We start from the raw sequence: 26,600 nt of genomic DNA, 5'->3' as shown, positions 1-26,600 counted from the left end.
TGGACAAATGGAAAAGAAAGAAAGGAGGAAATGAGAATGATTGCACTGACAGCACTGGTGTTGTTAGGCCCTTGCAGTGATTCAAACCAGTAGGGAGCGCCTCTTGCTGCCACCACATTTGATATAAAGAAAGACTTGTGAATATGGCTAGTTTTAGTGAAAATGTTGCTTCCTTACATTAGTATTATGTGTTTTGCAATTATTTTTTTTGTAGTGACTAAGAAAAAATTATGCCTTTTTCATTAACAGAGTTGCAGTTGGGCAGCACTTCTTAACTGCCGAGCTCTTTGTAGGACCCACTTCTAAATTCTTGTCTTGCTCCTGTGTTCCCCTCTTTTACAGTTAGACTGGAAGAGCCAACTACCACGAGTTCCCTGATGACTCCAATTGTGTACAAACCTGACATCCCTACATATAGTCCCCATGCTACAATAGCTTCACACGTTGAAAGAGCTGAAATCCAAGGAAAAGGACCAGAACCTGTTGGACATTCACCCACAGACAGCCCACTTACTTCTACACACGCCACAGCCTCAGCAACTCTTACTACCACTTCACAAGAGCTTGTATCAGGAGATATCTTGCAGCTGCCTCCATTACCCACCACCCGCACTCAGCCTCCACGTCTGGACATCTCCCAATTAGATCAGGCAGGACCAGGCAGGGGTGAGACCAGTGGCAGAGGGGAAGAAGGCAGCAGCCAGGGCAACTCTGGTGGGTCTGAGGTAGGAGCAACGGCAACCCCGGAGATCACATCAAGGCCTAGTAAACTTCAGGAGATCAGTGCACGGGTTGAAACGTCATCAGTTGAAGACGCCGCTGCACACCCAGTTCCATCAGAGATCCTTACACCAAAGCCAGACATCGCAGCTGGGACTACTGAAGTGGGGGAACAACCTGCAGTTGTTTTCAAAGAGGATTACACCATTAGAGCTCAAACGATATTTGACCATGAGAAGTCTCTGGACATTCCTGAGACGACATCAGCAAAACCTCCTATCCATCTCATCATTGTCGATGTGCAAAGCACCAATGGGTCAGAATCAGGTGAGCTGGGTGGGGTGGGGTTTTAAATAAGTCATGTAGTAATTTAAGTCATACTGTTAGGCCCTGGAAAGCATTAAGAGAAATGGCATACAGATGCCAGTACTGTGTTGAAAATTTGGTTGCAAAAATAATAAGTACATGTTAGCATGTCATGTAAGCATCGTTCTCTAGAAAGAAGGAGAAGTATGATGACAAAAACACACATATGTCCATGCCAAAACATGTCTTTTTTTCTTGGCGTGATTTAAATAATAATCTATCCCACGACAGAACATATTAACTGGAAGCCAGCTGGCATTTAAAGCCCCCAGTATGGGGGCTGTAGAGGTAGACCTCCAGAGTGGGAAAATTTCACCATTGGCAATAAAAAGATTATTATCTAACATGTGGTGCAATGTGCCCTCCTGAATCTTGTAAAAGGCTTTGGCTGAGAACATTTATCTTGGGAATTACTTTATGTTTGTTATGTTGTGCTGTCGAGGACTGAAGAACAGCTGATTTTGTTGTCTCAGTGGAGCCACATACACCACAGCCTTGAACTTGTCTAAATACTAGTCTAAAGAGGTTTATGTGTAAACATAAGTGTTGACACAGCTTTAAAATGATTGAGAAATCTTGAATGTAAGCACACTGATTTGCAGCACTGTGATAACAGTGCAGATAATTCAATTCAATGTTATTTATACAGCGCCAAATCACAACAACAGTTGCCTCAAGGCTTTATGTCGTAAGGTAGACCCTAAAATAATACATACAGGAAAAAAACCCAGAACAACAGAACCAGGCTCAAGGAGGGGCGGCCATCTGTCACGACCAATTGGGGTGAAATGGCACCTTGCAAGTGGCTCTCCTGTCTACTGCATGTTATACCGAGGCAGCATCCATTGCAGCAGTGAAATAACACTGAAACAAACTGTAGACTGACCCGATTCTATCAACAATTTGTAGTAAGAACTTCATGTGTAAAATGGCAAAGGACACAGCTCATGGTGTGCAACCTTTTTTAATATGCTCACACATTTTCACACAAAACATGCTGTATTTGTAGAGCCAGATGTGGAAATGAAGTCAGTCATTGCTGTGCAGCCAGTTTGTAGTTAAACACACTGTAAACACACCACAGCACTGGAAAAAACAGGATGGGTTCGGCAAAAGACAAACACTGTATATCAACAGTCTTTCTGAACACTTTCTTTTCTTTTCACTCACACGCAAAGAGACAGTGGAGGTCTGATGGAGTGATTAGTCTGCTGGCTTTAGACATGCCTACAGAGTTTGGTCTTCAACTTTCCCATCAGGATTTCTGCACAAAGAGTTGCCAACAAACCACAAATACTGGACTGTAATAATCTTTTCTCCAGGGAACAGTTTGAGTTGCTAAAATTAACAAGTTCTCAAACAATCCCTATATTCTACACTTCATTTTCTCTTAATTCGTTTGAATTAGCACCATTACCACCAATGTTTGATTACATTAAACAGGCTAACCAAGAACTGGCAGACAGTCATGTTATTTCCCCCCCTTCTGATTAGGCTGGATATGGCCACAGTAGGTCCTGTGTTGTGTCTTTAATCTAGGTTCTCTGGAGAGAAGAGAACTTTCTCCGTTCGAATTACAACCATATCAAAAGTACATATTTATAATTAAAAAATTAAAATCACTTGCTGACAAATGTGAGATGTAGGGCGTGATTTGCAGTGAATGCAGTGGGGTTTACAGCAGTAAAACAAAGACACTGTATTTTCACCAGCTTGCTCAGATCTTTGTTTTGGCATATTTTGTGCCTGGAAATGGTTAATAGCACTTGACAAGAGAGAGGCCCTGTCTGCCCAGAGCCTAATAATCATTGATTCAGATTACAGTGCATATGTGTTTGCTACCCTTAGCCAAGTGGTACCATCTTCCAGAAGTTGTGTTTGTTATTAAAATGATGAAGGCATGTTCTGTTACATGTGTAATATACCATCACATGAGGCCTCCAACTCTCAGTTCATATCCTCAGGAAATTAGGAAAGTTGAACCATTGAGTGTTACAATGAAGAATGACTTCTTCATGTGGTGTCAAGTTCAGAGTGACACAGAGGCTGACATGGACCAATTAACTAGTCACTTAACAGTAACAGCATGCTTCTTGGTCAACTGTTTTTTTCTGCTGAAGTTTTGTACATATTTAGACAATTTAAGGTCTGTAAGTTCTCTGTTATGACTCTGTATACATTTGCATACTCTGCTTCCCCTCTGTATAGCTTCCATGTGTACCACTAGGTCTTAATGAAGAGACACAAGCATGCATTGTTTGAGAGAAGCCGCTGGCACAGACTGACCTTAATTATAGGAAACTCAGACTTTTAACTGTTAACCATCCAAATATGCTCTTCGGCTCATTTTAACAAATATCAGAAATGCGCTACTGTGGGTTTGTGCCAGAGCTGTAAGATCTTAGATCCTTCACTGAAGTTGCAGTACCACAATGCAAAAGCTCTGCTTTCAAATGCTTTACTGATGTTAAGGTGAAGAAACGTCATCAGGAATATTAAAAAATTAAAAATATAAAGACCTCTGCAGGTTTACGATGAAAAGATCACCATAGCTAGTGTGTCTTCGAAGTGAAGCCTTTAAGCTTGGATTCTGATGGCAAACCAAGATTTCCGAATGTATTGTAGTCTGTGGTGAAGTCACCCTGGCTGGATTTTGTGAATGTAGTACAAACTCTTCTGATGAGTCTATGGTCTCGATCACATTGATTTTTAAAGCTAAGTAAGCAAGATATGCTTTAAAACTGGCTACCTTGATTCTAACTATAACTGCATGTCTGTCAGTATCACAGTCAAATCTGACCCTTGGTCTTGAGTTTTAAAAGTTTAAGGCAGCAAAAATGTCTCGCTTGAGGCATTATAACAGAACTTAACATAACAACATATGATTTTGTGGTGGATACATCCATCTTTTTTTCTGCTGTCTGTGATTCCCTCGCTCAAGAGCACACTTAACTACGACGAAACCACCAGAATGTCACCTGTTGTTTGGGATCACTGACTGATCTTTAGCCTGTGTGAGTGGGGCTTTAGCAATCAGTTTCACATCAACTGCCAGCAACCTGCCTAGGAACATGTGTTTTTCCTCTCAACTGCTGGTTGCTAGTTCATGACTGACCCGTCTCTAGACCTGTGTTTCTGAGGCCTTCATTATACATGACTTTATGCTACAATACCATGATGATCTAGTTTAATTATAATAAGCAAAACTTTTTTCTACCAGGCTGCAAACCATTTTAAATTTGCTCTAAAGTTAGTCATTTTAACATAGAGGCTGTATGGTGATTTATTTGATTTTTCCCAAGAGGCTGTGGCCTGGTACTGACATTGCACTTTAAGTAAGGAATAAAATCATAACACTTGTTGCTTGTTTTTCTTTTCTTTTTTTGTTTTTTGCCTTGATGTGTTATATGGCTGCTTATCATCTGCCTCTAGTGAAACGTGTCCTGGACCTCCTGAACCACCCTTTGAACGGCTCTGACATTTTCCAGATGGCCAGTAAAGGTATCCAGGGCAGCGGGGAGATCACTTCCCTTGAGGTGCCTCCGATTGATATGGCACAAATAGTCAGCTTTGTCAATGGAAAACATGAGGTACTTTCTATACACTGATATGTCTACTAAATAATTCTAGTTTAATCCTCCAATATACATATATATGTATGTCTGTGTTTGTGTGTTCTCCCATTTTTTTCTATCACTGCTAGTAAACACAGCTGTGTCTTCAGCAAACTAATTCATTCAAATCATTCAACCAGACGCCCTCTACGTGAATGTGTAAAATAGTCTAATCTGGTCTGAGTCAAGCTACTGGCTCTTTGTCATTCTTTCTCATTTGTTAAAAATAGCCAATTTGTTTCAATCCATCCAGGTAACACCTGAACCACAGCAGCCAGAGGAGGCCAGAGGAGATCAGTTTGAGACGGCCACTCCTGGAAATGTGAATGAGACAGAAGTAGAGGAGGAAGAAGACATCAGCACGACTCCCTTTACCTTCGAAACTGGAACCGGGGAGATATTTCCACAGGAAACCACGGACAAGATCATTTATCTTCAAGCTGTATACCCAGATGATGTTGCAGTCTCAGGCCTGGATGCAGACACAGTTTCTTATGTTTTTACAGATGCCATGAGAGTCAACACTCAAGAACCACATGAAACAGCAGTCTCAACCACATACACTCCCTCTGTCTCTACAATATCAACTCCAGTCCTGCTTGGTGTTTCCAAGGATGTTGCTCATGTTGCCTTAACTGATGAGGACATGGAAGGCTCTGCAAGCAACTCCACAGATGATGAGGTTGGCAGTATGCAGGAGGGCTCTACAGATGGTGCTATACCCACCCTGGCTACCGGACACCAGTTGGATGCGAGGACTGATGAGACAGAAATCGGAGGAACAGAGGTTGTGACTTTTATCCCAGACGCAAAGTCACAGGAAACCACTGAGCAGGCCCAGACTGGGGACTTTGAAGGGTCTTCCTCTGGAGAAGATGAGGCTTCAGGTCAAGATGTATACCCATCAGACACACCCAGTCTTAGCACCATGCTTAGCACTATGATTTCAAATGACCTTTATACCCAACAGCCTTCACCTGCAGTACCTACAGAAATCGCAGATGTGCTTGGAGTTTCATCAGGTGATGTTGCAGTTACAGACCCAGACTCTGGTGCAGACCAGCTGTCTGATGAGGAGGGAGCTTCTGGGGAACTTTTCAGAGAAGTCGCTATTACTGTTTCACCAGCCATGGCAGCTGTGACCTTCACCAATATAAAGAGCACAACTGCAGAAATGAGCAAACTTAAACCCTTTACCCATCCCTCCTTTGAAAATAAGAGCCATCCAGCTGTCGCTACTGAGTCTCCGTCTGCCTCCTCTGACATCCACGCTCAGTTTTACAGAGAACATGCTGACCTGTCCACCATGGAGAACATAGACCAGACCACACTCTCCACTACTTCATCCTTTTATACTTCTGAGCAAAAAAGCTATTCTGTCCCCCAGCGGGCTCTAATCCCTGACCCGGCTGCCACTGCTGTAGCAGAGGAGAAATTTGTAGACGATGATAAAGACATCACCCCCTTTTTTGTGGAGTCCCAACCTCAGATGCCTGAACAGACAGTGGCCACAGTTCAACCTGAGACCAGCTCGGACACAACTTATTCAGTCATGACCAGCACTATAAACATTACAGGTACATGAACTCTGTTGTTGTTGGTTTGGTTCATAGCTGCTTCAGTTGTTTTAAACAGCACAGCAGCTTGGTTTGGTTCCCCTGCTTAACATTTTTGCCAGTTTTGGCAGCAGCTATAATGTTTGAGCTGAGCCCTCTCTCAGCCTTCTGCCGTAGTTAAAAGGGATAGAACATGCTTTTTCAATGATAATACCCACTTGTGCTATCAAAAGTCTGTAATACACTTTTAAAGTTCCCAAATACAAGGTTTTCCCTTTGCACATCAAGTATTAAATAGACAGCTTAACAGCTGCTCACAAAAAATTATTACATAGTTTCCACCTTCATACCAACTCACCCATTGTTAACACACCCTCATGGATTTGTAAAAATTTAGGGGCATGATGATTTCAGTCAGATGTGAGGTAGCTAGCAGGTGTCTGGTAGGCCTGACCTAGCAGTTTTAATGAAATTATACGACAAATAATGTACTGTCAGATCCGTGAGCTGACCTTACTGTCCTTAGCTGACATGTTAGTCCACCCGTTTGTTCAAATGCGGTTACTTCATGGCTCCACAAAACGAACATTTTGGCATTGTGTGATGTTTTTCAAACCAGAAGTGACCAAATCCAGCTTAAAAATGCAGAGTCTTGAACCCAAGACATTCAATTTAGTTTTATTAATCCATTTATTCTCTTGTGCTTATCTTAGTCAGGGTGGCTGCAGCCTATCCCAGCTCTCTTAGGGCAAGAGGCAGGGTACACACCGGACAGGTCGCCAGTCTGTCGCAGGGCTAAGCAGCATTTAGCTTCCAGCTTTGCCTATGTGATTTGTAGCAACAGTGTATTTAAGTTGTCCCTTGTTGGCCTCGCTTTTCTAGAAGATGGAGAGGTTCTACAAATATATGCATTAAAAATTCACAGCAGGATAAAAGCCTGTAAACATTTGTGCAGATTTTAATCGTTTTCCATTCTCATTGTCTCCTTGGCAGATCTCCTGCCATGCTCAACCAATGTGTGTCAGAATGGAGGCTCGTGCTACAAGAAAGGACCACAAAATGTCTGCATCTGTGCACCTGGATACACCGGGTGGCACTGTGAAACAGGTACAGAGAGCCTCAGAGCCAGGTGTGCTCTTTTAACAAGCCATCCTGACCCTTCCTGACAGGTGGATGTATAATAATGCTGGTCTGTGTTGCATGTCTGAAGATATTGATGAGTGCCAGTCTAACCCGTGTCTGAATGGAGCCACTTGCCTGGATGGGATCAACTCCTTCACCTGTCTCTGCCTCCCGAGCTACAAAGGAGAGTTCTGTGAACAAGGTCAGGAAACAGAATTAATAAGCAACTGTGTCAAAATCATTCATTTATGGAAGTCAGTTCTCAGATATATTCTTTTCAAGTAAGTCTGAACTTACTGCAGAGTTTGGGTCTTTGGGCCATCATTCAGCTTTGGGCGTTGGCTCTTCAACAGATGAGTTCCAGCCGTAGGACTAATATTTCTGCCGTTACTCAGCAGATAATCAAAACTCAGGCACACAAGAGGACTCCGAGGATTAATATTTTCCAAACAAGGAAACAGTTCTCAGCAGCAACAGTTTTTTTTCTGCTGCTCTGAGCAAAATGTTTGGTTTCAGAATGAGGCCCCATAGCTTTTCTTTTGTATCATGTAGTCATGATAAGAAGCCATTTAACTAAATTCCGCTTTTATTTGCTTGCTTAAATTATTTTACTCAGTCTATTAATGGTTTGGAGTCATACATTATACACTACTTAATGTATTCATATGCAGTCATTGTAGAATAAAAGTACAACAACTGGATCTGTCAATTCTGAGGTTTCACAGTATATATCAGGATATTTAAAAAGTTATTTGGTCCTTAGCAAGTCTTGAAATGAGTTAAATACAACCACAGATGAACAAGAACAAATTACATATTATGTGCTATTATTTATTTAACAAAAATGTAGCGGAGGTGTAGTGTTATTATGGTCAAACATCTCCATTTTGGTTTTGTTGTTCAAATTTAGCTCTGCAAAGCTAAGCCATGCCAACATCTTCTTTTTGGAGAGAAGCGGCTTTCTTCCAAACATCCTTTGCGCTTAATATTGTGGTACCTACACTCCTGAGGAAATTTGCATTTTGTTCTGCTTATCCAAGTCAGCATTGTTGGGGTCTTGTGGAAAAAATAGAAACATTGGTGCTATAAGAATTCCCAGTTTGCAGGGCGTATCTATTTGAATGATGAATACAGTGTGTAAAGCTAAATGTAGACACTCAGACATAAATTATGGACTGTTTACTGCTTATTTTTCCTTCCTAGTATATGCAAGAGTTCAAAAATCAGGGACACAGCTGTCCTCTTGCAGCTTTTTGCCAATGGAAAGAATGAGGGAAGAAAGATAATTGCCCTCTATTTTTCCAGAAAGCTTTTGCAGCTGCGTGTGGAATTGAATCAATACTGACAATACTGCTTCAGTTTTTTCAGGCTGGGCTTAATATCCTGGGTGATGCTGAGTGATGCTATGTTTCATACTCAACTGACCACTCTGCTAATTTCAAACTGGCAGACAGAGAGCTGTGGCTTATAGTGCTGCATTCATTAGAGACCTCACCTTTCATTCCAGGTAGCTGCACAGAGGCAGGATTAAAATGAGGTCAGTTGATGATTGCTACTACCTTAAAAGACTCGACAGATACTGTCCATCATGACTTTACTGGCATGTATAATTCTGGTGCTACTGATACAAAACAGCCATTGTTTGTATGGTCAGACAAAGCAAAGGGCTGATTATGTGACTTGTATATGAAGTTGAATGTGTGTTATACATGAGCTCTTTGTGTGTGTCTCTGTGTGCTTGACCTGCAGACAACTGGATGTTTGTGAGACTTAATGAAGTCCAACTGTGTGTTGCTGAGCTCATTCAGTGAGGGGCTTTCACTCCCCAGCTGGACCTCAGCTCTCTCTGTGCCTCTCTTTCTCTCTCACCGTCTCTGGCCAGAGCACAGAAATAAAATTCAGAGCTGTTGTGTTGCTGTTAGCTTCACCGTTACAACAGCATGTTTCCAAAACAACATGTAACTTCATCAACAAATGAAAATCTGATTCCAGATTATGAAGTGTACTAGAAGGCAGTGATAGGCAACCAGGGAAATGTAGTATAGCTACTTTTAGACAGAAGTTCGATTAGCTACACATTAACACCTAAGGAGTGGGTAAAATGTGGTTACGAAGCAGCAAAGTCTAAACATTTTCTTGAATATGCCACATGAAGTTTGAAAAAAGGCACTTATTCATAGTAAGAGATATTGTGTCTTACAGTCTGTTTAGTAGAAACCGCATACTAATGCTGGTTGAAGCTTCCCTTTGCTCTCAGACAGCTTCAGCTCTTTATTGTCATGATCCTAGTTTTGGTTGTTATAGTTTTGATTGCTAGGTTTGCATTTGTTATCTAGCCTTACATTTTCCCTCCTCCTGTCATATTGTGTCTAGTTTCTGGTAGTCGTATCCCTCTTTGAAATCAGTCCTGACTCAATGCTCAATTTGTCTGTTTCCCGGTTATGCCTCCGTGTGTAGTCCATGTCTGTCATGTATTTTAAGTTCTATCCCTTGTTCGGTGTCTCCATAGTCTCGCCTCCGTCTCCATGTTTATTCGCTTCTTTCCCAGTGGTGCCTCTGTCTCTTGCTCCCTCTGTTCCTTGTATTTAGTCAGTCTGCATCTCAGTGTGTTTCTCATGCTTCCTGTTTTACTTTGATAGTCTTCTGTCCTGTTTGCAGCATGTTCTGTTTTGGTTCCCCGTCTCGTTAGTTAGACTATGTTCAGCTCGATCCCCACCTGTGGTCTGTTCCCTTGTTTGCCTCTGCTCATTGTCATGATCTCTCTCAGTTTTGTGTGTTTTGCCACTATGTTTGTTTAGTTTATACGGTTTTTATTTTCATCGTCAAATTAGTGCTGCTGTCCTGCTGTATCAGAACCTGTGTAGTATCAGGTCCATAGACCATACTGTATAAACACTGATTTACACCTGTGGTCTTTCTAATGGTGATGTCTGCAAGAGCAAAAAGGCTGGTTCTGTCACGATCCTGGGTCTCTGACCCAGCGTTTTCAATTTACGTTTTGAGTTCTTAAGTTATTCCTTTATTATGTTGAGTAATTGGATTATCTTTAGGTTGCCTTTAGTTTATTTATGTTTCACTTAGGTCTTCGGTGTTAGTCTGTCATGTTTCTTGTCTTCTTGTTCTTGTTGTGAAGTTGTATTGTCATGTCTGCTTTCCGTTCAGTTTCCTGTTTTATTTTGAAGGTCTATGTCCTATGTCAGTGTAGTCAGTTTTGCTTCTTTTGTCTCGTTATGTCAGATTAGTGTCAGCTGTTTCCTCCTGTGCTTCCACTTCCCGCTCGCCTTTTGTTAATATTCAAGTTTTGGTCCAAGTTCCTTGGTGTCTATATTTTGGGTCCTCTTCACAAATTCATACAGTGTGGTGCGGCATACTGTGACAGGTTCTATAGAAGTCTTTTCCTCCTTTGAGTTGTGATCTTGGTAAACACTTTATTGATTAGTTTAAGATCTCAGTCACAGCTTTTAAGTGTTATTGAATACACTAGGATCCATCACAAGGAGAGGTGACTTGGATTAGTTTGCTTTTGGCTGACACTACCACGTGATAAGCTGTGATAAGGCATGCAGTGTCAAACCTGGTTTTATAACACCAAAAGAACGTGCTCAGCTCAAGGCTTTACAATGCGACCTCACCAACCAAAGCTGAAGTCACCATCTAACATTTTATTTCCAGTCAGTGATCTAGTTGCTCAGAAGGCCACTGAAAGCCACTAAATTAATTTTCTTCATTAAATTGATTTGCCAAACAATTTCTTTCTGCATTATCCTGATGAAAGTAGCTGTTAAAAGATGCCAAAAGGGATTCAGGTGATCTGTCACAATAATCAGTCAGAACGTGGTATTTAATTCAGAAATGAGAGGTGTACTATGAAACAGGTGTACATAGTCTTTGTTAGCTGGCCTAATAAAACCAAGAACCCTAGTCAGAGATACTGGCTATCACAACAGTGGTTCACAGTTTTTTGGGTTAACCCATGGTGTTAATTTCTATTGTAACATCTGTATATTAAAGCTAAGTCCTTGGAGTTAGTCCTACGAAATGCACAACGTTTGGTGAATTGAAGATTCTAGACTGGCTGTAGGTGTGTAGGATAAGTCTCTTACCTGTTAATCTACAGTAATAGAAGGGCATCCCTCGGATACAGGCAGGTTGACATTCAGATTGCAAGCACGGCATCTGCCGCCAGATTAAATGTAGCTTTATCAAACATGGCTATGGTTTTAAGTCTTCAGGAGTGCAGTTTCAGTGAAACTGTTCATAGTTAATGACAGTAGAAACAAACATTCTGAGAGCCTATTTGATGTAGTTGTTAACCGAAGCTCCTGGCATGTCCTAAATTTGATATTTCAGTATGTGGATTTTGTTTTATTGCCTTAAAGATATGTAGGGACTTGTCATTAGTTATGATATAACCACATACATACCACATTTTTAATTCTGCATCAACACAAGAAGTCAAGATAAAGTGTATATCATATGAAATATTTTTTCCACGTGGTTTGATGGTTCTTTCACATTTTGTTTTTCTCTTTCTGCAGACATTGAGATGTGTGGTTTTGGTTGGAAGAAGTTTCAATCTCACTGCTACAAGCACTTTACACACCGTCGGACCTGGGACGCTGCAGAGAGGGAATGTCGGATACACGGAGCCCACCTGACCAGCATCCTGTCGCATGAGGAGCAAATTTTTGTCAATAGTAAGTTTGTGTTGTTTCGATGAGGTGTCTAAAATGTTCTTATGGGTCTAGAGAGTCTGTGGAAAAAGTCCTTCGGGGTACAAATACTAAAAATCCATATCATAAATGAAACAGTTTTTGGCCGTGCTAGCAGCACAACTTTGTTGTTTGTGGTCAACCACTCGTCCAGACTACTTTTGGTTGGATAGTCTAAATCTGATCCTATTTTTGAAAATACAGTAGAAATGGCTACCTAAAACATTAGTTACATTTTGAGTAGCTGCTTTGTTATTTGATTGCATTGATTTCAACATGTCTTTGGGTTTCATTCACAACGAATGTATGTAAAAAAACAAACAAGCAAACAAAGAAACTTTGATGATAAATAATAATTTGATTGTTGGTTTTACCAAATTTGAAAACGCAAGCAAATGCTACACAATTTGCAGTCACTGCTCTACTACAGAAATCAGTCTGAGAATAGTGATGGAGCTGCAAGTAAACTCTGGTGAAGCTACTGACACTGAGCTCAACGGTGCTTCTCCATAATTCTTTGTTGTCTGTTTACACTCCTCTCCAAAATGCTTTGTTTGGTATTGATCAGGTTCTGCTTCGGTAAAATGATCTCGGACTCAGTGCATCGTGCTTTTTCCCTGCAGATCTAGGAAGTGACTACCAGTGGATTGGCCTGAATGATAAGATGTTTGAGAGAGACTTCAGATGGACTGATGGCAGACCAATGGTAAGATAAGCACTATTGATAAGATTAGTGGATATGGATATAGTTACATTTACAGACATCAATGATTATTGATCGTGGGGCGATTGTGGCTCAAGAGTTGCCGATTACGGCAACCTTGTAATCGGAAGGAGTCTCGGTCGTTGTGTCCTTGGGCAAGACACTTCACCCGTTGCCTACTGGTGGTGGTCAGAGGGCCCGGTGGCGCCAGTGTCCGGCAGCCTCGCCTCTGTCAGTGTGTCCCAGGGTGGCTGTGGCTACAATGTAGCTGCCATCACCAGTGTGTGAATGTGTGTGTGAATGGGTGGATGACTGTGTGTGTAAAGCCGTTTGGGGTCCTTAGGGACTAGTAAAGCGCTATACAGGCCATTTACCATATTGTTCCCCAGTGTAACCATTTGCAATTTGATTTAAAATCAGCCTTCAATGATACATGATGGTTCTCATATAGCAGTAGCAGAGGTGTTTTATTAAGGTACTGTTAATAGCCAGAGTATAATAGTTTCACATTTAACTGAAAGAAAGAAAAACACATGGCAGCTTTCCAAGTCTTTAATAAATGTAGAGCAAACACGTTACAAGAAATGTCTCGGCTCTTAGGGAGCTGTCTACTATCTACATTAGTCAGGCTTATTTCAGTACAGTTTCAAGATGAACCATTTTACATGAACGAATCCAAAATAGATCAGAACCAGATGAAGTGGGGAATGACTGGAACCGAACTGGACTTGGGCCAGATTGGGCCTCCAGATTCATTCCATGATCTTTATTCATTTTTGATATTCTTATTCATTCTACTGTGCAAGTAGAACCAGACGTGGGTTGCTAATCTGTTATGGAGCCTACAGGTTCAGGTAGATTTCTTTGATTTTCAGTGGAAAATATGTTGGGGTTCAGATGTTCTCAGACACTGTACCTTTCAGAACGTTGTTTGACTTCAAAAAACACGAGTCCAATGATAGAATCATGCCTGTTTTAAATGCTGTGCCACCTGAGGGCCCAGATTGATTTTCAGCCTTGTCCCGTGAAGGCAGAGATGATGATATTATGAACTGTAGCTGATGAAATATTGAGGCCTACTTTTTTTCTTCATTGAAGAAAATTATTCAGAAAATGTCCCACAATTAGTAGACAGGTTTTTTTTGTGTGTGTGTGTGTTTTGTTTTTTTTTTTGCAGATTGGGGAACCTCTGCCCATCTTTACTTCTGCATCTCTAAGTTGCTGATTTTATCCTCAGTCAAGTTTACGACCTGTTGCTATATTTAACTTGCTGCTGTACCACTCTGAGCATGCCTGATCTCTGGTTAGTACAGTACAATCTGGGAATACCAGGTGCAGTAAGATTTCAATCTTAAATATCATCAGCCTCTCTCTTTTAATGGGTTATGTGCCACAGGCGTTCAAGCTGGCAGTAATTAAACCACTACTTAAGAAGCTACTTAAAAAGCTGGGTTAAGATCACTTGAGTTAATCTCTAGGAATAGAGATTATATCTTAAAGATATAATGATGTGGATGATTAATTTCCTTCTTCTAAATTCAGATAAAACTGATGTTATTTTACTTGGCCATAAATATCTTAGAAATATGATATCTTACACTTACACTAGATGACATTACCTTGGCCTCCACTGTGAGAATTCTTGGAGTCATTTTTGACCAGGATATGTACTTCAATGCGCATATTAAGCAACTTTGTAGGACTGCTTTCTTCCATTTGCGCAGTATCTCTAAAATTTGAAACATCCTGTTTCAAAGTGATGCTGAAAATCTAGTTCATGCATGTATTACTTCTATGCTGGACTACTGTAATTCATTATTATCAGGAGGCCCTAAAAACTCCCTGAAAAGCCTTCAGCGCTGCACCAAGACTACTGACAGGGACTAGAAAGTGAGAGCATATTTCTCCTATATTGGCTTCCCTTCATTGGCTCCCTTGTAGACCCAGAATCAAATTTAAAATCCTGCTCCTCATATACAAGGTCTTGTATAATCAGGCTCCATCTTATCTTAAAGACCTTTATAGTACCATATCACCCCATTAGAGCACTTTGCTCTCAGGCTGCTGTCTTGTGGATATTTAAAGTAGAATAGGAGACAGAGTGTTGAGCTTTCAGGCCCCTCTTCTGTGGAACCAGCACCTAGTTTGGATTCGGAAGACAGACACTTTTAACATTAGGCTTAAAACTTTCCTTTTTGACAAAGCATATAGTGAAGTTTGGCTCAGTTGACCCTGAACCCGCCAAAGTTATCCCACAGCTAAGGGAAGATTCAGGCTACTATGGGGCTTCTCATCATGCACTGAGCGTTTCTTCTTCTGATCTTTTATCACTCACTATGTGCTTATAAACCATTTTGCATTAGTTATTATTACTCTCTGGCCACCCTTCCCTGAAGCTGGTCCTGGTGGAGGATTTTTCCTATTAAAAGAGAGTTTTTCCTTCCCACTGTTGCTAAAGCACTTGCTCATAAAGGGGCATCTGATTGTTGGGGTTTCTCTATATTATTGTAGTCTTTACCTTTTAATATAAAGCACCTTTGGTGATATATAAATAAAAGTGAATTGAATTTAAATTGGCAATAAACCTTATTCGGGGCAAAATGTTCCTGTGATGTAGCAGTTGTAGGCAGTGATGACACAATCTCAAACACATGGTTCATCTGCTGGAAACTCAGAGCAAGAAAATTGAAATCTGATCCTGAAGAGGGAGGACTGTGTCATGTGTTATCATTCTTAATACAGACACACCCTGAATGGGGTCAAATCGGAGCCATACACCATGTTAAGTGCGTGCAGTAGATATACAGTATAAAATGAACAAAAATGAACTTTTTGTGTATTTCGTCTGGTATATAAGGCCACACAACCTTGGGTTTGTTTAGGCCTGTTGTTTTTTGTCTCTGCAGCACCACTGTCTGTATATTTTATGAATTACATCCAGTCACATGTGATGAGTATTGACTGCCTTCTGAAGAGGATAGGTGGGGACTTCATAGTCTATATTCACAAAAGAGATATTGTCCATAAGTTGTCCATAAGTAGATACAGCTATCAGTAGCTACGATCGTAAAGATGACATTAATGAGAAAAATACTGGCAACAGCCAGTGCTGCCCCTTAACCACCCAGCGGTTTCAAAATCCTACATTACCTAATTTTTGAGTTATCGCATTGACAAGTTTTTCAGAAAACCTGACTTCGAATTTGAGTTTGAGGCCACTAAGATTCTAACTTGTAGATTTTTAGCAGATACAACTCATTTTCAAGTTCTTATTTACAAACCTTGGTGTCCACACAGTGTCAGGCTGACAGGTTAAAAATCCCCCCAAATGATCTTGTTTTTTGATGTGTGATTTGACCCTATATAAATAAACCTGAATTGAATTTGTTTTTTTTTCTGTGCATTTTCCGAGAACAGGAAAGGTGCTTAAATCACAACTAAGATCACAAGTACCTAAAATATTTGGCCAGTAATGTATGTTTTTGCTAAATTTGCAGTTCAAGGTTCAAGATTACTTTATTTCTATCCCTAGGTAAATTTGCTTTACATAAAAAAATGATAGCATTTGGCATCCACTCACAAAGCACAAACACACCCATTAAACCTGACAAACACATATTTGATAATTAGATGCATGATAAAAAACAATATAAATAAGATGAAGATGAATCAAATAAAACAGTAGCACCAGTAGGGACAAAGCTGTTTTTATATTGCTAACTTGGGACTAGAAACCTCCGTCCAGAGGAAAGAAGCTGAAATTCACCCCATAGAGGATGGGGGGCCATTATTAACAATTGATAAAGCCATCCTTTGTATCTGTTGAAAGTACAGGGAGGCTAGACAGGGCTGTGACTCACCTGTCAGGACCATCTCACTATCTGATTCAATGAGTTTTTTCTCTGTGACAGAGGTCTGACTGAACCATGCCACCAAACAAAAAAAGTGCCTGTAGCTTATGCCCTACTTCTGTGATAATGTTGAGGTGGAGGGGGAGAGGTGAGCCCTCGGGTGAACATAGACTATAGTACTGAAAAGTTGTGGAAACTCATGAGGGGGGCAAAAAGGGCACAGTGGCAACCGATAAAAGTTCAACGTCTGGTGTGCAAATAAACTCTCTAACAGTCACAGCGCTATAGTAACGTTTATTCACATACAAGCATACTCCCCCTCCTTGGGATTTCCCCTTTACCCCCACATCCTGATCCCGATGAAATGGAGCTCCAAATCCATCCATACATCCATCCATCCATCCATCCCTCCATCCATCCTCATCCGCTTTATCCGAGGCCGGGTCGCGGGGGAAGCAGCCTAAGCAAAGAGGCACAGACCTCCCTCTCCCCAGCCACCTCCTCCAGCTTATCTGGGGGAACACCAAGGTGTTCCCAGGCCAGCCGAGAGATATTATCTCTCCAGCGTGTCCTGGGTCTGCCCCGGGGCCTCCTCCCGGTGGGACATGCCTGGAACACCTCACCCAGGAGGCGCCCAGGGGGCATCCTTGTCAGATGCCTGAACCACCTCGGCTGGCTCCTTTCGATGTGGAGCAGCAGCGGCTCTACTCTGAGGGTGAGGGACCAGACAAAGAGCGATTCAGAAGACCCTTATGAAAAGAACATCGAGGGAACAGTTTACCCTGCCCGGGATAGGGTTACCGGGGCCCCGCCCTGGAGCCAGGCCCGGGGAGGGTGCCCGAGGATGAGCGTCTGGTGGCCGGGCCTTAGTCCATGGGGCTGTGTGTCTTGTACTGTCAAGTTCATGCTGTCAGTTATGTCACCTCCCCCTGTACTATGTCTCCCCGGTTCATGTCTCATGTTTCCTGTTTTACTTTGAAGGCCTGCATTCACTGTCAGTGTATTCAGCTCACTCCTCCTGTCCTGTCGTTAAGTTCATGTGTGTCAGCTGCGTTCCCATGTGTGGTCACTTCCCCTGATCATCCCTCATGTGTATTTAGTCTCTGTGTTTCTTACAGTCTGTGTCGCGTCGTCTGTGTTCCCACCCTCCGTGTTTCCATGCCTGGTCTGTTGTCTTCCAAGCCATAGCCTCACCATCGTTTGTTCCCAGTTCAGGTTTCTGTTTAGCCACGTTATCCCTGCTGTATTTGTACACCTTGTTTTCAGCCATATTAAAGGCTCGCCTTCTGTTAAAGCTCACTCCCGTCTGCTCACTCGTGTACGCACCTGGGTCCATTACACGCATTCTCCACTCGGTCCGTCACAGCGGACCGTGACACTTGCTGCTCACAGACTGAACATTTCCCAGGATAACAGAGGGCAGGGGAGTTCAACTGACCTGTTGTCTCCTCAGACACAATTTGACACCTCCGTGTCTCCCTCTTTTTGTCTTCCTCTTATCACTTGTTCTGTCTTTTGGTATAAAACCCAGCATACATGGGGTGAGGTCCTTACCACCATACAAGAAGTTAAGTTGTAGCAGCTCCTCACGGGAGTAAACAATCCTCAGCGGGCTTACAGCCTCACACGCATCATGGGAAACAGGCCAGCACAGCTGGGGCGTTATTTAGAAAAGGAAAAAAAAACAAACACAAAAAAACAGAAAAACAAACTTAGGATGCTAAGCGCTTGTTCATTGCTGGTCGCTAAGTGCACATGCCATCTTAAATGTAACAGCATTACTTTGTAAACTAATTTAATTAGACAGTCTGTAACATAATGCCCTTTGTAATTTGTCTTCTGATAGCAATATGACCATTGGAGGCCAAACCAGCCGGACAGCTTCTTCCAGTCAGGAGAGGACTGTGTGGTGATGATCTGGCATGAGGGAGGACAGTGGAATGACGTGCCCTGCAACTATCACCTGACATTTACCTGCAAAAAGGGAACAGGTATGCACATGGAAAAACATACGTGTTCTCTTTGGAGACTAAAGGACAACTGGGAAAAATGCTTTCTTTAAGTAAAAAAGCTTAGAGAAGCTTTTTTTATTTAACTTTAACTTTGAAGCTTAGCTTCAAAGTTATTGGCTAGGGATAGTAAACATAGAATGAGCTGCATTCATAAACTGTGCAGGTGTAATACACAGACACATATTAGCTAATTTGTGCAGACTAAGTCTGCAGACCAAGTAACAGTCTTTTCAGTTTAGTTTAGTTTTATTGCCAGCAGTTGCCAAAGCTGTGTTCTGTACCAGACTCTTCAACATAGATTACGTTTAGAGGCCAGCCTCAAGTGGCCACGAGAGGAACTGTACTTTTGCGTTAGCTTTGTTTTGTTCAGTGCAGTACTTACATGGGGTGTGGATGAAAAAGTAAGTGTTGTCTGTTGCTTCTAATTTTGTCTCGGTGATCATTCTAACCTTAAACAACAGAATCACGGTACAGTCTTTATCTTTTACTTATCTTTATTTTATCTTTCACTTACAGTGCTGTGCATTGTATTAAAAAATGCACATTTTTTGCATATTTGACACGTTTCAGATCATCAATCAAATTTTTGTTTTTGACAAAGAGTAAAAACAAAATACAAAGATGGTGGTGTGTGGTCTAACGGGTGCCAGTGGCCATTTAACACATCTATAGTCACATGGAGGTTGAGAACATCATATTACAGTGTCAGGGTATAGTTATTAGAGAGTTCCACGGGAGTCATATGTTGTACAGCATGCCAGATATAGCCAGACTGCCAGAATCTTCCTGGTTTGTTCTCAACCCTGGAAAGTAGCACAGGTGGCATAGGGAGCACAGCTGGGATGCCAAGCAAGCATGCTAACCATTTAAATCCCCATTACTCAACATATGGAAGAGCCATCTTGCATATGAAGACCAACAAACTAGAGCTATTGCTGGAAACTACCTCCTCTATTTGGGACTGCTGCATGTTAATAATCATGGAGACCTGGCTACATCATTAGAGACCATGTTTATTCACACCAGAAGCTAAAAATGACATGAAGTCCAGTCACCATGTTTGACTGGTAGTCTGATGTTCTGTTTATGAAATGCTGTGTTAGTTTGATGCCAGATGTAATGGGACTCAAACGTCCAAAAAGTCCAACTTTTGCCTTGTCAGTCAGTCTAAAGTATAAAAGTCTTGGAGATCATCAAGATGTTTTTGGCCGATCTGAGATGAGCCTTTGTTGTGTTTTGGGCAGCTGTAGTTTTCTCCTTGGGTCTCACAGAACTGCAGCAAATATGTAGAGATTTGCTTATGTTTAGAGTTTCCTGCACTGTCCCAAGTGTCAATGGAAATGATTGGTACAGGTTTGTGAATAACATTATTAAACTCTGCATCTCCTGCCAACAGTATCATGCGGTCAGCCTCCTGTGGTGAAGGATGCCCGAGTTTTTGGGGCCACAAAATTGCGCTATGACATCAACACCCTGCTCCGTTATCAGTGTAAGCAGGGCTTCATTCAGAGACACACCCCAACTATACGCTGCCAGGCCAACGGCCAGTGGGACTCGCCTAAAGTCACCTGCACAAGCCGTGAGTCTCCTCCTAATTGTACTTTAGCTAACTTTTTCATTAAAGGTCTGTAAAGTATTTTCAACTGTACTCACTTTTAGTTAATTTCTACATCTGTGCTCTCAGCTGCAACCTACCACAAGACATTTGTTCTTCAACGCCGCCACACCCAGAACAAGCATCAACACAGGCACTATCAACACCACACCAAGAGTCAGGAGGAACACAGACAAAACCAAGGGCAACAGCAGATTTCCAACATCCTGCAGAGCGACTGGATCGCCATTCAGAGTCATCGACAGCTGAGTAAGGAGAGGCAGCTGCAGGTCCGCACTCGCAGCCAGGATCAGATGAAACACTCAGTGGGTTTGTAGTTGTGGACATCAGATTTTTGGTGATGACTAATTGCAGCAGTCTGTCTAGAGGCACCGATAGAGAGTGATGTTCCACTGAACTGTCTATCAGTGTCTCTTGAGGGGACATTTTTACAATTACATTCCAGGATCAGACACCAAGGACAGTTTAGCTTCATTTCCAAACTTCATTTATTGACCACATCAGTCTCCCCACAAAACCATGGTGCTCAGATTATTGATATGCTTCCTTTTCACTGCTTCAAACACCAGCTAGTGCCATTGTTCAAATACTTGGATATGTTGTGTCTGATATAGATATACACAGCCATGTCTCCTAAGGAGGTCGCCCTAAAACCAGGTCTATCAGTCACAACACAGGAGCACTGCAGCCTTTAGCTCCTCAATGCGTTCTACACTTAATAGTCAAAGTGTTCAGTGTAACTTAAGCCATCAGCTTTTAACCTGCGCTCATAAGTCTAATGCCTTCTGTCAGATTTTAATGCAGCTCAGTGGCAAATTTTTCATTAAAAGGAATTCAAGTCTTTATTCTTTGTTAAACAGCGTAGTCACGTCCAAGCTGGTTAAAGACACTCACACTTTGTTAACTTTTAAAAGGGATGGAAATGGAAAAATTAAATGGAAACATTTTAGCAGTTCTTGAGCAAAACTAACAAAAAATGACAACTTTGAACTTGTCACTGAATTATAAAGATGAGCAAGAATTCCTCACCTCAGATCACCTCAGATTGTTACCTTTGACCACATTTTCAATGTGTCTGCCTATCTGAACTCATTGTTTTTCATTGTTTGTCTATGATTTTGTACAAAATATTTTACCTTAGTTTTTTTCTTAATTGAGATTTGATGAACACAAATAGGAAATTGTGATGAATATGTCGTCTGTCTATGCTGTGGCTATTAATCATAGGATATATATTATAAATATTATCTGAAGCCATAAGAATTTAATTTATTGTATACTTCAAAACTATGAAAGGACTGTGATATTGAATAAAGGTCCATGGAACTGAAGTGATATCTTCTGCACTGTTTACAGACTCTTGTCATGATCTTTCTTATTGAGAAATCATGTTATCATTGACAGTATGTATACGCAATGCCGTCCTCTAGTTTTATTGAGATTGTTGATTTTCTTTATTGTGCTGTGACTCAAAATTGACTTCCTCTATTGTCAATGAAAACACTTCTGGTTATTTCTACGTTATTTTTACATTATTAGACACATACCTTCATGTTGCCTTTTCCTGTAGACGTGGAATCAGTTTGTTTATTGTTTTCAAGGAATAAGAGAATGTATAAGAAACAAATAAACATGACCACCTGCTCTATAAGATTTTTTTTATGCATCTCACGTTGTCTTCATGTCCTTCATACATTTTCCTTTAGTATGTTGCATAATAGTATGTAACAATATGAGAACAGCACCACCAAGGCTGGAGGCGGAGCAATATTGGAAAAGCACATGGGAGAAGGACGCAGCCCATAACGGTAATGCTCAATGGCTCGTGAATCTAAGAGCAGACCACAGCAAACTCCCTGAACAAGGTACAGTAACCATCACAGTGGCAAACATTCAAGAGAAGGTCTCCAGTAGTAAGAGCTAGACAGCACTAGCCCCCGACATGAGTCGCGCTTACTGGCTGAAGAAGCTGACGGCACTCCATGAGCATTGGGCAGCACAAATGAACCAGCTGCTAGTTGATGAGAGACACCCAGAATGGCTTACTGAAGGCCAGACAGTCCTGATCTCCAAGGACCCCCAGAAGAGAACTTTCCCATCCAACCACTGGCCAATAACCTGCCTCAGTACCACATGGACGCTGCTGTCAGGCATCATAGCAGCTAAGAAGAACAATACATGAGTGGGGGGACAAAAAGGAATTGTCAGGAATACCGGTGTTCTGGGAATCCATCCTACCTGACAAACCATCCTACCCGTTGTTTCTACGCATGCGCGCAACACGAAATTCAGTGGCGAACCGTCTTACCTTTGTGAATATAAGCTACAAACATACTCTGACGGGTAAAATTATGTGCCAAACCGTCCTACCTTTGTAAAAGTGATGTACAAGCATACTTTAACAGCTATAATTAAGTGGCAAATCGTCCTACCTTTGTTAATATGGGCTAGAAGCATAATTTTACAGCTAGAATTCAGTGGCAAATCATCTTACCTTTGTTAATAAGAGCTAGAAACATACTCTGACGGGTATAAATACGTGCCAAACCATGCTACCTTTCTGAATGTGACCTACAAGCATACTTTAACAGGTAAAATGAAGTGGCAAACCATCCTGGCTTTATGAATGTGAGCTACAAGCATACTCTGATGGGCAAAGTTAAGTGGTAAACCGTCATACCTACTTACGTTTGTGCTGGAATTACTGTGTGACAGCAGAAATGTGCATAAACTACTTACGGTAGGACGTTTTGCCAAAGTAGGACGTTTTGTCAGAACAGCGGAGGAGTGAAAGACCAGGTACTGGTAGACAGGGCAGTGTGGACTAGGCTGACCAACCTGAGCACTCCCTGGAATAATTACAAGAAAGCCTATGACTCGATGCCCCACACCTGGATCCTGGAATGCCTGGAACAGTACAAGATCAACAGGACCCTAAGAGCCTTCATCAGGAACTCAGTGGGGGTGTGGTGGACAACACTAGAGACCAACTTCAAGCCCATATATATATATATATATATATATATATATGTATATATATATATATACACATATACCGAGCCACCTTTGGCAGATGTATCAGCTGAACACACACGTGGCATTCTTTCTACATTCTTTTCTACTTCAGAAAGCTCTCCCCATATCTGTTGCTTTCACTCCAGTTCATCCCAAAGCAGGTCAATGGGGTTTAAGTCTGGAGACTGTGCTGGTCACTCCATGTTTTCAAGCTTACCAGCTTGTTCTTTTTTTCCTAAGGTAGTTCTGGCATAGCTGGGTCTTATATTTGGGTCATTATCTTGCTGTAGAATGGACCCCTGACCAACTAGGCACATACCAGAGGGTACTACATGGCGCTACAGAAAGTTGTGGTAGCTGTTTTGGTTTAGGGTGCCTGTCACTCTGTACAAGTCACCGACCCTGGATCCAGCAAAACAGCCCCAGACCATCACACTTCCTCCATGTTTAACAGTTGATGCCACACACTGTGGAACCATCCTTTCACATACTTGACGGCGTACAAATCCTGTGTGATGAACCGAAGATTTGAAATTTTGATTCATCAGTTCATAATACCTTCTTCCAGTCTTCAGTATCCCAATGGCAATGTTTCATGGCCCAGGGAAGCCTCTATGTCTTATTCTGACATCTTAGCAATGGCTTTATTCCTGCAACTTGTCCTGTCAAACCTACAGCTTGAAGTCTTCTCTTCATTTTTTATCTTTTTTTGCCTGTCCCGTTTGGATCTTTAGCCATCAGAATTGTTGTCTGAAGGCCAAGAAAGATGCCAAATGGATTTACTTTACCAAGTGGATCATCATGGCCTTGCCATATTGGTCCATTTGATTGACCTTTATTATAATTATGTATTTATTTTATTTTATTTTTTTAAAGACGGGACAGACATGACTAGCTCCGCCGGCAGCCAGCTGTGCCAGAGTGACCGAGCCCCAGGCCGAGAGGCCGAGGGCACCCCACCCCCGAAGTGGCCCGAGCGAGCCCCAGGCTCCAGACCTCTTCCTGTTTGAGTTTGCCCCAGTTTCTGAGTGCCTTTTGATGGTGAAGGAAACTGTACTCACTGACACCTTAACTTTCTTTCCAATTTCTCTGTAGGAAAGACCTACATTTCTAAGTGTTATGATGGTCTGTCTCTCTTCCCTTGTTATTTGCCCTTTTCTCACCATTTTTCTAGCAACGCACTACTTTCTGCAGTACAAGACAGTTCAACTGATGCTCACGAGGGTACCACAGTGTGTTCCAGCACTGCTGTTATGCAGACAGAGGGGGTTGTAAGTGATCCAGAAAAGTTGGAACACCTGTAGGAATTAGTAGCACGAGCTTTGAGGGCTTGATCAACCTCCATTGCTGCAGAACAACTTTAAATTGTTAACGCATTTTGTGTTCCCTGAAACAGGCCTTTTTGTATAATTCTGAAAATCTTTGACCGGTACTGCTGTCTTTGTTTATTGTGGATGTCTATATATAATCTGTGCTCTCTTTGTAATGTTAAACAGACAGCTTTCCTGAAAATAGCACAAACAAAAGAATCAGCATGAAAACCAACATGCCGTCATTCAGCTTTTAAAACAGTCATTTACTTTGGCAACATGCTGTATTTCAGTTACAAAATTAACTGATGCAGCACCATGAATGGCCTCAGTGTTCCCACTGGAAAAACATTTTCATGTAAGCAGGACCCCTCCCTCTGCAAACATTTACACATTACAGCATTACCCAAGAACTACAGCTCTGCAAATACACATCCTAACAAATAAAGGGCAGACATTGACTTTGATGATTTTTCTTTTCCGCTGCAACTACAGTGGAATCGCTCATCGTTGCTATGATGTATTTATGTTAATTCAGTAATGGTTGTATACATTGATAGAGGCTGAGTCATGGTTTATATATTCTTTTATTATCCCTTTGTCTGCAAATCCCTAAGATTGTTTTCTATGCTGTGGTTCTCGAAGAACAATATCAGAAAGACAATAGAATACAAAATAGAAGCTTTAAAATGAACAGTTGAAATGGTGAAAACATAGATATTTACTTTCTTGTGATATGACAAAAGTGATACCACTGTCATATCTGTACAGTAGATACAAAGTGGTAGATAAGCAGGAGACACGTAACTTCATTTAGCATAAAAGAAAGGCTAGTAAAGAGATGTGAAAACATTTGCTGAAATGTGATATTCCTGACAACTACTTGAACTTCAGCTACACACAGAATGTAGACTAGCAACTGGTAGAAACAGGTAATCTGGTTGGGAAAAATGTAACATACTAAGTAAGGCAAGTAACAAATGTAAACAGGTAGCTGAGCTGCACTAAACTTGAAACGCTGGACAACGAATTAGCAAAATTTCCCCACTATTTTCTTCATTTAACGAGTAGCAGGTTGAGACAACTTGATGTAACATCAATTGTGAAATTGCTTTCAATCCGCACTGATGCACTGAAGAACTGCCTTGCATATCTTATTATATATCTTATATATTAGTTTCATTCTATTTATTTTCCAGGATTTTCCAGGTATTTTTCTATGCTAGCTAATGAGCTTGTGGGTGTCCTAAATTTAAACACTGGTGTGAGCTTGGTGTCAACATGTAGCTCAGAATCTTACCAATTAACACATAATACTGTTTACTTTCAAGAAATATCTTGATTTTATAGCCCATTATGAGATCTAGCTATTACACAGCTGTGTGTTAGCGTACCAGTTTGCACTTTCACAAATGTCAAACTATTCATTTAATTGACTGTAATTTCTGCAATAATTCTAATCAATACACTAATACAAAAGGAGTAAATTAAATAAAACAGATCTTTAGTAAGTGTTTACTTCATAGCTGTTATAGCATTTTATCTTCCACATCATCAGTGTGTGATCATTACAGGCTATTTTCGTCCACTGATGATAAGTATAGCAAAACTCTGATTGTGCAGTGACTTGAGTAGCCAAGTATAGCCAACTCTGCACCATTCCAATTAGATTACCTAAACTTCAGTCTTTTCCATCCTGGGCTGTGTACAGTGAGCTTACACATTACATTTACTGTTATACCCTTAAATGGAAGAAACCTTTAGAGGCTCCTGCAGGAAGAACTGGTCGGCTGCTTCATGGCTGTGCCTTGCAGAACTTAGACAGCAATTAGGGGGCCAGTTCAGGACCTTAGACTTCATCTCTATATACATTAGTGTGTAAGTCAGTCACAGAGTGTTATCTCTGTTAACCTCAGCACCTTATTCTTTTACCTGGTATCCATTAGTAGGTTTTCTGAATGCTCTGACCTAGCCTAGCATTAGTCCCAATTTATTCAAAAGAGT

General features: G+C 41.3%; 1 protein-coding gene across 2 annotated transcripts in view; it reads left to right on the top strand.

Annotated features, from left to right (window-relative positions):
* The window catches only part of vcanb (versican b), a 32,068-nt gene extending 10,164 nt beyond the window's left edge, over positions 1-21,904 (top strand). For both annotated transcript variants that reach the window (XM_005739144.2, XM_005739143.2), the window contains exons 7-16: positions 343-1,047; positions 4,519-4,676; positions 4,954-6,277; positions 7,250-7,363; positions 7,467-7,580; positions 11,917-12,075; positions 12,714-12,796; positions 18,491-18,635; positions 20,053-20,235; positions 20,341-21,904. In XM_005739144.2, the coding sequence (XP_005739201.1) occupies positions 343-1,047; positions 4,519-4,676; positions 4,954-6,277; positions 7,250-7,363; positions 7,467-7,580; positions 11,917-12,075; positions 12,714-12,796; positions 18,491-18,635; positions 20,053-20,235; positions 20,341-20,588 (3,233 nt within the window). In that variant the 3' untranslated portion in view covers positions 20,589-21,904. The remainder of the gene's footprint in view (positions 1-342; positions 1,048-4,518; positions 4,677-4,953; positions 6,278-7,249; positions 7,364-7,466; positions 7,581-11,916; positions 12,076-12,713; positions 12,797-18,490; positions 18,636-20,052; positions 20,236-20,340) is intronic.
* The last annotated feature ends 4,696 nt before the right edge of the window (positions 21,905-26,600 follow it).

This window comes from Pundamilia nyererei, unplaced genomic scaffold (assembly GCF_000239375.1).
Source record: "Pundamilia nyererei isolate P.nyererei 1_Seehausen unplaced genomic scaffold, PunNye1.0 scaffold00089, whole genome shotgun sequence".
Classification (NCBI taxonomy): domain Eukaryota; kingdom Metazoa; phylum Chordata; class Actinopteri; order Cichliformes; family Cichlidae; genus Pundamilia; species Pundamilia nyererei.
Note: the sequence above shows the minus strand (reverse complement) of the source record. Positions and strands in the feature narration are given on the sequence as shown.